Genomic DNA, 14116 nt, shown 5'->3' on the forward strand with positions numbered 1-14116 from the left:
AGCCTCTGCTGGGACAGCCGATGCACATCTCAGCCTTTTCCCGGTGTTGCTAACGTCCCGCTTTGACCTTGTTCCAATCCTCTCCATCAAGAGCAAAATCCCTGCACAATTTCATGCTCCCTTAATGATGCTCAGGCAGTGGTGGGGGGCTGGCACCACCCCTCAGGCTCCTGTGGCTTAAGCAGGGCCTCTTCCTGGTGAGGTCTGGTAACACGGGTGTTGGTGATCATGCGGGCAGCACAGAGCTGGAGCTCCTGCTGTTCTGCCTCTGCTGCACGTTTTCGGACACGACAGTTATGTTCTAATAGACTGATCAGCTTGGGGCAAGGCAGAGACACTCCAAGGAAGTAAAAATTCCCAAAGCTCCTTCCTTCAGCTCGTCCCTGCAGACCTCCTATACAGAACTAGAGGTGCCACTTGTCTTTCCGTGAGATGGTTGTATTAGCCCATTCTCACATTGCTGCAAAGAACTACCTGACACTGGGTAATTTATAAAGCAGAGGTTTAATTGACTCACAGTTCCACAGGCTCTACAGGAGACATGCCTGGGGAGGCCTCAGGAAACGATCATGGCAGAAGGGCGAAGGGGAAGCAAGCATGTCTTCACGTGGCAGCAGGAGCGAGCAACTGAAGGGGGAAGCACTCCACCCTTGTAAGCAACCAGATCTTGTGAGGACTCACTACCACGAGAAGAGCAAGTGGGAGATCTGCCCCCATGACCCAGTCACCTCCCGCCAGGCCCAGCCTTCAGTTTCACATGAGATTTGGGTGGGGACACAGGGCCAAACCATATCACAGGTGAAAGAGAAAGAGACAAAGGCAGATGAGGTTGAAAAGCACTTCCTGGTTTCCATGCTGTCACCTCCAAAGGAAGCATCGGCATCCTACCCCGCCCGGGGTGTAGGAGCCCATTCACAGTAGGTAGTGTGCTAGAGCAAGGTAGGGGCCTCAAGAAACACTGACTGGCTTAAGTGTGGTGGCATAGGGGACAGCCAAGGAGCCTTCTCGCGTTTGCCATTTACCCCCATGGCATCTTCTGGACAAGTCATCCAGCATCGATTAGATCACAATATTTTTGTTTTTGAGACAGGGTCTCACCCAGGCTGGAGGGCAGTGGTGTAGTTTTGGCTCAGTGGGAAGACTCAGGTGATCCTCCCACCTCCGGAGGCTCCCTGTAGCCTCCAGAGCAGCTGGGACCACAGACGTGTGCTATCACACCTGCCTAATTTTTGTATTATTTGTAGAGATGGGGTTTTGCCATGTTGCCTAGACTGGTCCTGAACTCCTGTGCTCAAGCAATCCTCCTGCCTCAGCCTCCCAAAGTGCTGGGATTACAGGCGTCGACCACCATGCATGACCTAGACCACACATGCAGTTTGTGTTGCCCGCATTCGTCGTGTCTGGGTGCACGCTGACTTACATGCAGTTGCACGGGAGCTCCATTAGCAAGCAGCAGGCTGCCTGGTTAGGATGGTCTGAACCAGGAGATGCCACCCCCATCAGCCAGGTTCGCCATGCATACCCGTCCCCACCTGCTCCCCCTTGGCCTTTCAGGGAACAGAATGGTTTCAGCCATTTTGTTATGTTGTACAGACTTAGTGGATGCAGCTTTGCAGACTACTAGAGACTTAATTCTGTGGTATCAACGGTTTTTGCAAAAACACTCTTGAAAGTGTCTGTGTCACTTTATACTTCCCTAAGTGATATGGGCAAACAGCTGTGTGCAGCCATCCTGGTCACATTCAATATCAAATTCAGTTTTTTCCAACCTGATGCATAGAAAATTGTATCTCATTTGCATTTTCCTGCTTATTTAGAGAAGTTGGTTGTCGCAGATTATGTTTATTGACAGTTTATATTTTATCTTATGCTGCTTGTCCAGTCTACAACTTATATTTTAGTACAGTGTGAGATGTGGATACATTCTTTCTCCGTTTTTTTCTTTTTTGAGATGGAGTCTCACTGTCTTCCAGGCTGGGGTGCAGTGGTGTGATCTCAGCTTACTGCAACCTCTCCTTCCTGGGTTCAAGCAATTCTTCTACCTCAGCCTCTCAAGTAGCTGGGATTAAGGCATGTGCCACCATGCCCAGCTAATTTTTGTATTTTTAATAGAGACAGGGTTTCATCATGTTGGCCAGACTTGTCTCAAACTCCTGACCTCAAGTGATCTGCTCGCCTCGGCCTCCCAAAGTTCTGGGATTACAGGCGTGAGCCACCATGCCCAGCCAGATACATTCTTTTCTATTCGAAAAAGTCAAATTGTTCCAGCATCTTCTCTTCTTCCCCCGTTGACCTGAAATATCCTATCTCTCTCATATATTGATAGATGTGCGTCCATTTCTTTCTTTTTTTTGGCCTTCGCCATGTTGGCCAGGCTGGTCTTGAATTGCTGGCCTCAAGTGATCCACCCGCCTTGGCCTCCCAAAGTGCTGGTATTACAGGTATGAGCCACTGTACCTGGCCTTCTTTTTTTTTTTCTCCCATTACTTCCACCCCACCCTCCTGCTGTGTGTCTATTTCTTTATTCTTTTTTGAGATGGAGTCTCGCTCTGTCGCCCAGGCTTGAGTGCAGTGGTGCGATCTTGGCTGACTGCAACCTCTACCTCCTGGGTTCAAGCAGTTCTCCTGCCTCAGCCCCCTGAGTAGCTGGGATTACAGGTGCACACCACCATGTCTGGCTAGTTTTTGTATTTTTAGTAGAGATGGGGTTTCTCCCTGTTGGCCAGGCTGGTCTCGAGCTCCTGACCTCAGGCCATCCACTGGCCTCAGCCTGCCAAAGTGCTGGGATTACAGGCATGAGCCACCACACTCGGACCTTGACTCTTTTTATCTAAACCTGTCTTCTATTGCACTGCCAATGTCTAGTTTTGGTTTAAGGATATTGATAGCCTTGTGGTTTTATGCTAGTTTATGCAGTATTTTTTTAGAACAGTTTGTAGATGAGGCTTACTCACAAAGTGTCTTGGGCCTGGTTACTTTTGTTTTCTTTTCTTTTTTTTTTTTTTTGAGTTGGAGTCTCGCTCTGTCGCCCAGGCTGGAGTGCAGTGGAGCGATCTCAGCTCACTGCAACCTCCGTTTCACTGCAACCTCCACCTCCTGGGTTCAAGCAATTCTTCTGCCTCAGCCTCCCACAGTTCTGGGATTACAGCTGTGAGCCACCATGCCCAGCCGGGCTGATGACTTTTAAGAGGCATCTCTGGATACCATTTTAGTGTGTGTGTTTTTTTATTATTATGTAGTAATTTCAGTTATTCATTGGCCAATGTTGTAATTTGTATTTTCCCTTTAAAATTATTTATTTTTTCCAGATATGCACATTTACTGATATAACATTGTTCCTGAAATTGACAAAGTCTCTTAGATCTGTAGTCATGTCTCTTTTAAGACAGAGTATCGGCCAGGCCAGGTGGCTCATGCCTGTAATCCCAGCAGTTTGGGAGGCCGAGGCAGGCGGATCACAAGGTCAGGAGTTCGAGACCAGGCTGCCCAATATGGCAAAACCCCATCTCTACTAAAAATACAAAAAATTAGCTGGGCATGGTGGCAGGTCCCTATAATCCCAGCTACTTGGGAGGCTGAGGCAGGAGAACCACTTGAACCTGGGAGGCGGAGGTTGCAGTGAGCTGAGATTGATGGTACCACTGCACTCCAGCCTGGGCAATAAGAGTGAAACTCTGTCTCAAAAAACAAACAACAACGAAAAAGAAACAGAGGATTACTCTGTCACCCAGGCCGGAGCGCAGTGGCTGTGGCTGTTGCTAAGTGTGATTATAGGCTCTGCAGTCTCGAACTCCTAGCCTCAAGCGATCCTCCTGCGTTAGCCTCCTGTATAGCTGGAACCATAGGCATACACCACCGAAGCCAGCTCATGTTTCATTTTGTAAATCCTGACTTCTAAAAAAATATTTACCAGAAGCCCAGACCTCACCATAATCCTGATTTTTTTTTCTTCTTTTTCCTTAATTATGTTTGCCAGTGTTTGTCTCTTTTATTAGTCTTTGCATAGACCATCCATTACATTGTTCTGAATTTCTCATTAAGATGTCTAACTTTTACTCCTTGTGTAATCAGCAGATACCTGACATTCTCTATTTCTTCTTCCAGAAATGTGACACCTCAAAGCACAAAGTGCTGGTAGTGTCCGTGTGTCCTCAGTCTTTGCCTTATTTTGCTGCTAAATTCAACCTCAGTGTAACTGATGCTTCCAGAAGAGTCTGTGGCTTCCTCAGAAGTCTTGGTGAGTCATCCTTTGATCGATTGGAAATGTACGACTCGAGTTTATAAGTGCCCTTTCTAATCTCTCAAGTTCGTTTTTCAAGGACGCAGGGTATATAAGCAACTTCCAAAGAGTCTCTTGGAACGTAAAAAGACCTTGTCCCGTGTGTCATGAAAACCCGGCCTCTGAGCGATGGTAGACGAGTGTCACTTTTCTCCTTTGCTGTGCACAGACGGGTGTTTTGTTACACAATGGGAGCTGACCCCTCTGGGACCAAACAGTGACCGCCTCTGACAACACGGACAGGGACACTGGGAGATTCCCACACTGGCCCAGCAACCTCCAAGTCACCCCTTACCCCCAGAGGGTGTGTATTTGATAAACAGTCACTTCTGAAATGATTGGTGTCTGGTTTCCCAAGAAGCTGTCTGAAGAGCAGACCAGAAAGGGAATGGGCTTGTGTCCTTTACCTGAGGAATGAATGAAAGGTAGAAATTTAGGCCGGGCGCAGTGGCTCAAGCCTGTAATCCCAGCACTTTGGGAGGCCAAGATGGGCAGATCACGCGGTCAGGAGATCGAGACCATCCTGGCTAACATGGGTGAAACCCCGTCTCTACTAAAAGAAATACAAAAAACTAGCTGGGCGAGGTGGCGGCGCCTGTAGTCCCAGCTACACGGGAGGCTGAGGCAGGAGAATGGCGTAAACTCGGGAGGCAGAGCTTGCAGTGAGCTGAGATCCGGCCACTCCAGCCCGGGTGACAGAGCGAGACTCCGTCTCAAAAAAAAGAAAAAAAAATATATATATATATAATCAAAGAACTCCACATCAGCGCTGGAATAACACTGCCTAAAATGTTGATGGATGATGCTTCTGCGTCTTCTGCTTTGGTCAAACTGGAACTGCCTCCCTCCATTTGCTTATAGAGGGGCTTTTACAGCCTTGAGCATCCTCATAGCGTGATGGTCGATGTGCAAGTTCACAAAAGGAAGACTGAGCGAGTTGCTAAATAAGAGTTTGTTGTTGTTGTTTGTTTGTTTGTTTGTTTTTTGAGATGGAGTCTCACTCTTGTGCCCCAGGCTGGAGTGCAATGGTGCAATCTCCGCTCACTGCAACCTCCGCCTCCCGGGTTCATGAGATTCTCCTGCCTCAGCCTCCTGAGTAGCTGGGATTACAGGTGCCTGCCACCACACCCAGCTAATCTTTGTATTTTTAGTAGAGATGATGTTTCACCATGTTGGCCAGGATGGTCTTAATCTCTTGACCTCGTGATCCACCCACCTTGGCTTCCCAAAGTGCTGGGATTATAGGCATGAGCCGCCGCGCCTAGCCAAAAGGTTTATTATTATACAGTGGCTTTTAAAAATTGTAAATATTGGTCAGGTTTGGTGGCTCATGCCTGTAATCCCAGCACTTTGGAAGGCCAAGACCAGAAGATTACTTGAGGCCAGGAGCTCGAGACCAACCTGGACAACATAGCAAGATCCCATCTCTGCTAAATAAGAACATAGATGTAGATATATTGGGAATTACTGGTGAAATAAAATGATATTTGGAATAAGGATCATCAGGACAGGCTTGAAGTCTGAGCAGCAGCCTGGGGGTCCTGATGCTCCCTGTTCCCTAGGTGCCTGGGCTCTAACAGGGCCTGGTCATCTAGCACATAATGTGCTGCCGCCAAAACCCGGCTACAGCAACAGGTGCACACACGTTAGGTTGCTCCTTCATGCTTCTCATCGTAAAGCCTCGGGTTAGGTTAGTTTTACTGAAGATCAAAGTTGCCAAATGCTGTATTTTCTCATGATGAAATATCTTATTTGGGGATAGATTGTTAAAATTATATAATGGAATATTATATATCAATAAAATGTATCCACAGTAAAATTGATTTCTTAATGTAATATTTTAAAATTTATAATATTTCTTTTTTTTTTTTTTTTGAGACAGAGTCTCACTCTGTCGCCCAGGCGGGAGTGCAGTGGTGCCATTTCGGCTCACTGCAAGCTCTACCTCCCAGGTTCACGCCATTCTCCTGCCCCACCACCACGCCCGGCTAATTTTTTTTGTTTTTGTTATTGGTAGAGACGGGGTTTCACCATGTTAGCCAGGATGGTCTTGATCTCCTGACCTCGTGATCCACCCATCTCGGCCTCCCAAAGTGCTGGGAATATAGGCATGAGCCACTGTGCCCAGCCCAAAGTTTATAATATTTCTTTTTTTTTTTTTTTTTTTTGGAGACAGAGTCTCACTCCATCACCCAGGCTGGAGTGCAGTGGCGCGATCTCAGCTCACTGCAAGCTCCACCTCCCAGGTTCACGCCATTCTTCTGCCTCAGCCTCCTGAGTAGCTGGGATTACAGGTGCCCCCCACCACGCCTGGCTAATTTTTTGTATTTTTAGTAGAGATGGGGTTTCACCATGTTAGCTAGGATGGTCTTGATCTCGTGACCTCATGATCCATCCACCTTGGCCTCCCAAAGTGCTGGGATTACAAGCATGAGCAACTGCGCCTGGCCTAATATTTCTTATAACTAGTTGCATTTTCTCTCAGCTTTGTTACCTGGGAAGGGGGGAGAAACAAAAAATTTAAAATTAAAAAAATCAGGCTGGGCACGGTGGCCCACGCCTGTAATCCCAGCACTTTGGGAGGCCAAGGCAGGTGGATCACGAGGTCAGAGATCGAGATCATCCTGCTAACACGGTGAAACGCTGTCTCTTTTTTTTTTTGAGACGGAGTCTCGCTCTGTCGCCCAGGCTGGAGTGCAGTGGCCGGATTTCAGCTCACTGCAAGCTCCGCCTCCCGGGTTTACGCCATTCTCCTGCCTCAGCCTCCTGCGTAGCTGGGACTACAGGCGCCCGCCACCTCGCCCGGCTAGTTTTTTTTTTTTTTGTATTTTTAGTAGAGACGGGGTTTCACCGTGTTAGCCAGGATGGTCTCGATCTCCTGACCTCGTGATCCGTCCGACCCAGCCTCCCAAAGTGCTGGGATTACAGGCTTGAGCCACCGCGCCCGGCCGAAACGCTGTCTCTACTAAAAATACAAAAAAATTAGCCGGGCGTGGTGGCAGGCGCCTGTAGTCCCAGCTACTCAGGAGGCTGAGGCAGGAGAATGGTGTGAACCTGGGAGGCGGAGCTTGCAGTGAGCCGAGATCACGCCACTGCACTCCAGCCTGGGCAACAGAGTGAGACTGTCTCAAAAAAAAAAAAAAAAAGGAAATCAGTATAAAAATTTAAACCATTATGAAAGTATGCCCAGCCATTCTGTAAACACTTTTACTGTACATTCTACTTTTAAACACACCAAGAACCATCACAGACTGAAATTTAATTTGCCTGTGAATTGGAAGAGAATCCTGTGGGTATGTTTTTTTGTTTTTTGTTTTTTGTTTTTTTTTGAGATGGAGTCTTGCTGTGTCGCCCAGGCTGGAGTGCAGTGGTGCGATCTCGGCTCACTGCAAGCTCCACCTCCCGGGTACACGCCATTCTCCTGCCTCAGCCTCTGAGTAGCTGGGACTACAGGCGCCCGCCACCACGCCCGGCTAGTTTTTTGTATTTTTAGTAGAGACGGGGTTTCACCGTGTTAGCCAGGATGGTCTCGATCTCCTGACCTCGTGATCCACCCGCCTCGGCCTCCCAAAGTGCTGGAATTACAGGCTTGAGCCACCGCGCCTGGCCGCTGTGGTATGTTATAATATTCCATTAATTTATGTATGGAGTAAGGTGTTTTTTTTGTTTTGTTTTGTTTTTTTGGGTTTTTTTTGTTGAGATGGAGTCTTGCTCTGTCGCCCAGGCTGGAGTGCTGTTGCTGGATCTCAGCTCACTACAAGCTCCGCCTCCCGGGTTCACGCCATTCTCCTGCCTCAGCCTCCCGAGTAGCTGGGACTACAGGCGCCCGCCACCTCGCCCGGCTAGTTTTTTGTATTTTTTTAGTAGAGACGGGGTTTCACTGTGTTCGCCAGGATGGTCTCGATCTCCTGACCTCGTGATCCGCCCGTCTCGGGCTCCCAAAGTGCTGGGATTACAGGCTTGAGCCACTGCGCCCGGCCGGAGTAAGGTGTTTTAAAATGTAGATGTAGAGAGAGAAGAAGCACGAGAGAGAACATACATATTTCATTGTGAAAAATGATACACGCTCATTGTTTACAAAATAAAAGGTAAAGCACATAGTCTTGAACTTACGCCATTAGGAATAGAAAAGAACCAAGGTTGATTTTATTATCATAGGAGAGATGCTTGTAGAATCTATACTTTAAGTTTGTTTCTTAAACGTGAGAAAGCAAAAATGAGTAAGAATGAGGAAGTATTGGCTGGACGCAGCGGCTCATGCCTGTAATTCCAGCACTCTGGGAGGCCAAGGTGGGTAGATCACCTGAGCCCAGGAATTCAAGACCAGCCTGGCCAACATGGTGAAACTTCATCTCTACTAAAAAATACAAAAACTGGCCAGGCATAATGGCGGGTGCCTGTAATCCTGGTTACTGGAGAGACTGAGGTGGGAGGATCACTTGAACCCGGGAGGCGGAGGTTGCCGTGAGCCGAGATTGTGCCACTGCACTGTAGCCTGGGTGACAGAACGAGACTCCGTCTCAAAAAAAAAAAAAGAGGAAGCCTAAAAGTAGATCTTTTCGTAGGTGCTTTAAGCTGAACATGCTCCTCTCTCCTGCAGGGGTGCACTATGTGTTTGATACGAGGATAGCTGCGGATTTTAGTATCCTGGAGAGCCAAAAAGAATTCGTGCGTCGCTATCGCCAGCACAGTGAGGAGGAACGCACGCTGCCCATGCTGACCTCTGCCTGTCCTGGTGAGCCCCTGGAGGTGCCGACAGAGGTTTCACAAGGCTCTGCAGGCGCTGGATGAGGTTGGAGGCAGACAGACCCATCCCACCCAGCCTTGTAGACCGGAAGGGAAGAGCTTGGCCTGATTCACAGAGAGCGTTTGATGTTTAGGGACAGCCAGTTTAGTTTTTCATCAGAGGTGCCACACTGGAAAGGCCAGTATGTTTAGTTTAGTTTAGTTTAGTTTAGTTTAGTTTGAGACAGAGTCTCGCTCTGTCGCCCAGGCTGGAGTGCAGTGGCACGATCTCGGCTCACTGCAAGCTCCGCCTTCCAGGTTCAAGCGATTCTCCTGCCTGAGCCTGCCAAGTAGCTGGGACTACAGGTGCACGCCACTGCACCCAGCTAATTTTTGTATTATTAGCGGAGATGGGGTTTTGCCATGTCGGCCAGGCTGGTCTTGAACTTCTGAGCTCAGGTGATCTGCCTGCCTCGGCCTCCCAAAGTGCTGGGATTATAGGCATGAGCCATTGTGCCCAGCCTAGGCAGATCTCTTGAGCCCAGGAGTTTGAGGCCAGCCTGGGCAACTTGTCTCTATTTTTTTTTTTTTTTTTGGAGACAGAATCTCAGTCTGTTGCCCAGGCTGGAGTGCAGTGGCGTGATCTCTGCTCACTGCAAGCTCCGCCTCCCAGGTTCACACCATCCTCCTGCCTCAGCCTCCCAAGTAGGTGGGACTACAGGCACCTGCCACCACACCTGGCTAATTTCTTTTTGTATTTTTAGTAGAAACGGGGTTTCACCATGTTAGCCAGGATGGTCTCGATCTCCTGACCTCGTGATCCATCCACCTCGGCCTCCCAAAGTGCTGGGATTACAGGCTAGCGCCACCACGCCTGGCTAATTTTTTTTTTTTTTTTTCTTTTTGTTCTTTTTTTTTTGAGACGGAGTCTCACTGTGCCTCCCAGGCTGGAGTGCAGTGGCGCGAGCTCGGCTCACTGCAAGCTCCGTCCCCCGGGTTCACGCCATTCTCCCGCCTCAGCCTCCCGAGTAGCTGGGACTACAGGCGCCCGCTACCGCGCCCGGCTAGGTTTTTGTATTTTTAGTAGAGACGGGGTTTCACCATGTTAGCCAGGATAGTCTCGATCTCCTGACCTTGTGATCCACCCGCCTCGGCCTCCCAAAGTGCTGGGATTACAGGCTTGAGCCACCGCGCCCGGCCTTTTTTTTTTTTTTTGAGACGGAGTCTTGCTCTGTCACCCAGGCTGGAGTGCTGTGGCCGGATCTCAGCTCACTGCAAGCTCCGCCTCCCGGGTTCCCGCCATTCTCCTGCCTCAGCCTCCGGAGTAGCTGGGACTACAGGCGCCCGCCACCTCGCCCGGCTAGTTTTTTTTGTATTTTTTAGTAGAGACGGGGTTTCACCGTGTTCGCCAGGATGGTCTCGATCTCCTGACCTCGTGATCCGCCCGTCTCGGCCTCCCAAAGTGCTGGGATTACAGGCTTGAGCCACCGCGCCCGGCGCTGATTTTTGTATTTTTAGTAGAGATGGGGTTTCGCCATGTTGCCGAAACCTGGTCTTGACAAGTGATCTGCCCGCCTTGGCCTCCCAAAGTGCTGGGATTATAGACATGAGCCACCACACCCATCCTCTAATTTTTTAAATAAATATTTTTTAAAAGGAAAAGAAAAATAGGCCAGGCGTTACAGCCATAATCCCAACAATTTAGGAGGCTGATGTGGGAGGATTGCTTGAGCCCAGGAATGTGGAACCAGCCTTGTCAACAGAGTGAGACCTTGTCTGCAAAAAACCAAAAGAAAGCCAGGATGGTGGCACGTACCTGTAATCCTACCTACTACAAATCCTAGCCTGAGGTGAGTAGATTGTTTGAGCCAAGGAGTTAGAGGCTGCAGTGAGCTATGACTCCTCCATTGTACTCCAGCCTGGGCGAAAGACTGAGGTCCTGTCTCTTAAGAAAATCTATTTTCTCTTGAAAGTACGACATATCTCAGATGTACAAATAATTATGAAATAATACGGCAAACGTGCATCTATCCTTTGCCAGCTTAAAAAAATACAGAATAAGAAAATTTCGGCCGGGCGCGGTGGCTCAAGCCTGTAATCCCAGCACTTTGGGAGGCCGAGACGGGCGGATCACGAGGTCAGGAGTTCGAGACCATCCTGGCTAACACGGTGAAACCCCGTCTCTACTAAAAAATACAAAAAACTAGCCGGGCGAGGTGGCGGGCGCCTGTAGTCCCAGCTACTCGGGAGGCTGAGGCAGGAGAATGGCGTAAACCCGGGAGGCGGAGCTTGCAGTGAGCTGAGTTCCGGCCACTGCACTCCAGCCTGGGGGACAGAGCGAGACTCCGTCTCAAAAAAAAAAAAAAAACCGCTGTTTAATTGGTTTTTGGATGCCTGAGTTATAGAAGAGATTTATCACATGCTTTTCAATTCTAGAAAAGTGGAGAGTTTGGGTTAAGAAATTTTTGATGATGCATAAGGGAATAAGGAAAGAATGGTTATCCTGGCAAACATTAGTTAAAAATTATTCTAACTACATGAGACCTGTGGGAGCATAGGAGAGCTCTATCTAAGCTAGTCGTAGGCTGTATAATTTTTAGGGTTTGGTTCATGTTTCAGTTCTCAATTTATGCTACCCCCACAATGGTTTCAAATTTTTCTAGCATTTTACATGTCAACCTTTAGTCATTAGGATTATGAGTTAATAAGATAGAACGTTGACATTGTGGTTGCTTAGAATATGGACTTACTCTCTAGCCATTTATAAAATATAAAGAGGAAATTTACCAGCTGTTCTGTGGGCTGCACTGGTTGGCTCGTTATTTGAGCTGTGTCTTTCACCAGCAACCCACGGTCTGCTGTGTTCTCAGCTCCAGATGGGGACGGCGATGTTAGTGACTCCTTTCAGCTGTGTGGTTTGCCTTAGTGTAAGTGATTCACAGATTTTTGTATCAGAGGTCTAAGTATAAACTGTTTGATACCAGATACAGCCTTTTACTAGATTGTGGGTATTACATTCAGCTCTTGTGGCATTTTGGGTGTTTTTCCAGGCGTAAAGGAATAATTTCCACACCTGATGGTTTTGGGAGCTGCCTGGGCTCCAGTGACCTGGGAGTACCTGGTGTTTGTGTGCTGAGCCTGCCTCTGTGGTCCCCTTGCTGGAGTACTTTCCTTTTGGGGCCCATTACATGATGCCACACACAACATGGCTTCACACCAGTCACACTTGCTTAGTTCCACCCCCAACCAAGGAAGAGGCCATGTAAAATGACAAAGAACTAACGCCAATGACCCTGGAGCAGTGGGTTTCTAAATTATAAAAAATTCAGGCTGGGCGCGGTGGCTCATACCTGTGATCCCAGCACTTTGGGAGGCTGAGGTGGGCGGATCACGAGGTCAGGAGATTGAGACCATCCTGTCTAACACGGTGAAACCCCGTCTCTGCTAAAAAATACAAAAAACTAGCCGGGTGCGGTGGCGGCGCCTGTAGTCCCAGCTACTCAGGAGGCTGAGGCAGGAGAATGGCGTGAACCCGGGAGACGACAGAGCTTGCAGTGAGTGGAGATCGCGCCACTGCACTCCAGCCTGGGCGACAGAGCGAGACTCCGTCTCAAAAAAAAATATATATATATATATATATAAAAAGTATAAACTTTATTTCTCAACATAAGCTCCATCCTGGTCAAATACTTTTTTTATTTTTTATTTTATTTATTTATTGGGACAGAGTCTCGCTCTGTCACCCAGGCTGGAGTGCAGTGGTGTGATTTTGGCTCACTGCAACCTCCACCCCCGGGGTTCAAGTGATTCTCCCACCTCAGCCTCCTGAGAAGCTGGGATTGCAGGCGCATGCCACCATGCCCAGGTAATTTTTGTATCTGTAGTAGAGACAGGGTTTTACCATTTTGGTCAGGCTGGTCTCAAACTCCTGACCTCAGGTGATCTGCCCACCTCAGTCTCCCAAAGTGCTGGAATTACAGGTGTGAGCCACTGAGCTTGGCCAAGACACTTTTTTTTTTTTTTTGAGATAGAGTCTTGCTCTGTCGCCCAGGCTGGAGTGCAGTGGCACGATCTCAGCTCACTTCAACCTCCGCCTCCCAGGTTCACGCCATTCTCCTGCCTCAGCCTACCAAGTGGCTGGGACTACAGGCGCCTGCCACCACTCCCGACTAATTTTTAATTTTTTGTGTTTTTAGTAGCGACGGGGTTTCACCATGTTAGCCAGGCTGGTCTCACTCTGCTGACCTCGTGATCCGCCCGTCTCGGCCTCCCAAAGTTCTGGGATTACAGGCATGAGCCATCATGCCTGGCTAGATTTCTTATATTTTAAAAAGTGTGCAGTTGTTGGGCTGTTAATTTCTAGTCGGCAAGAGAAGTTGGGCAAGCATGTGGCTGCTCTCCTCTGAGCGGTAACTGCGTGTCTTGGCTGCAAAGACTGTGCAGCTGGCCAGGGGATATCGCACGGTGCAGCCTGGGCCACTGCTCCTGCTGCCCTTCAGTGCTTGTTCTCCTTCAACTTTTTGGGGGACCTGTTACCCCGACTCTTACTTTGTCGGCCTTGCAGGGATGCTCCCATTTCCCAGTAGCCTCCAGGCCTGCAGGTTCCCATGACCCACAGCCGGGCCACAGAGGATGGGTTTTGGGTCCAGCACGAGCTCCTGGTGAGGCCTGGGGAAAAGGTGTCCTGGCTTCACCCTGGGGCGGCAGGGACTTGAGCTCAGCATTCCCTGGTGCGTGGCAGGAAGGTCCAGAGGAAGCAGTAAGGAGCTGACCTTGGACCGCTTCTCTCCCCAGGCTGGGTCCGATACGCCGAGCGGGTGCTGGGTCGTCCCATCACTGCCCACCTCTGCACCGCCAAGTCCCCCCAGCAGGTGATGGGCTCTTTGGTGAAGGATTATTTCGCCAGACAGCAGGTAAGCTGACCTCTCTCTGGAGGGCAGGGAGGGCAAGTGAGGGAGGACCATGGCACAGGGGGCCAGGAAGGGGAGGTTCCCCATCTGTCCGGTGTGGTCACGGCCCCCCAGGTGAGCAAAAAGGAAGCTGTGGCTTCAGGAAACATTAGCAGTGCTTTTTCTCACCAACGCCCATCTCTGTTCCTCCCTTCCTTCCTCT

General features: G+C 49.2%; 1 protein-coding gene across 2 annotated transcripts in view; it reads left to right on the plus strand.

Annotated features, from left to right (window-relative positions):
* The window catches only part of NARF (nuclear prelamin A recognition factor), a 30225-nt gene that overhangs the window by 6856 nt on the left and 9253 nt on the right, over positions 1–14116 (plus strand). For both annotated transcript variants that reach the window (XM_025361512.1, XM_025361513.1), the window contains 3 exons: positions 4105–4237; positions 8880–9014; positions 13799–13917. In XM_025361512.1, the coding sequence (XP_025217297.1) occupies positions 4105–4237; positions 8880–9014; positions 13799–13917 (387 nt within the window). The remainder of the gene's footprint in view (positions 1–4104; positions 4238–8879; positions 9015–13798; positions 13918–14116) is intronic.

The sequence above is a fragment of the Theropithecus gelada genome, chromosome 16 (assembly GCF_003255815.1).
Source record: "Theropithecus gelada isolate Dixy chromosome 16, Tgel_1.0, whole genome shotgun sequence".
Lineage (NCBI taxonomy): Eukaryota > Metazoa > Chordata > Mammalia > Primates > Cercopithecidae > Theropithecus > Theropithecus gelada.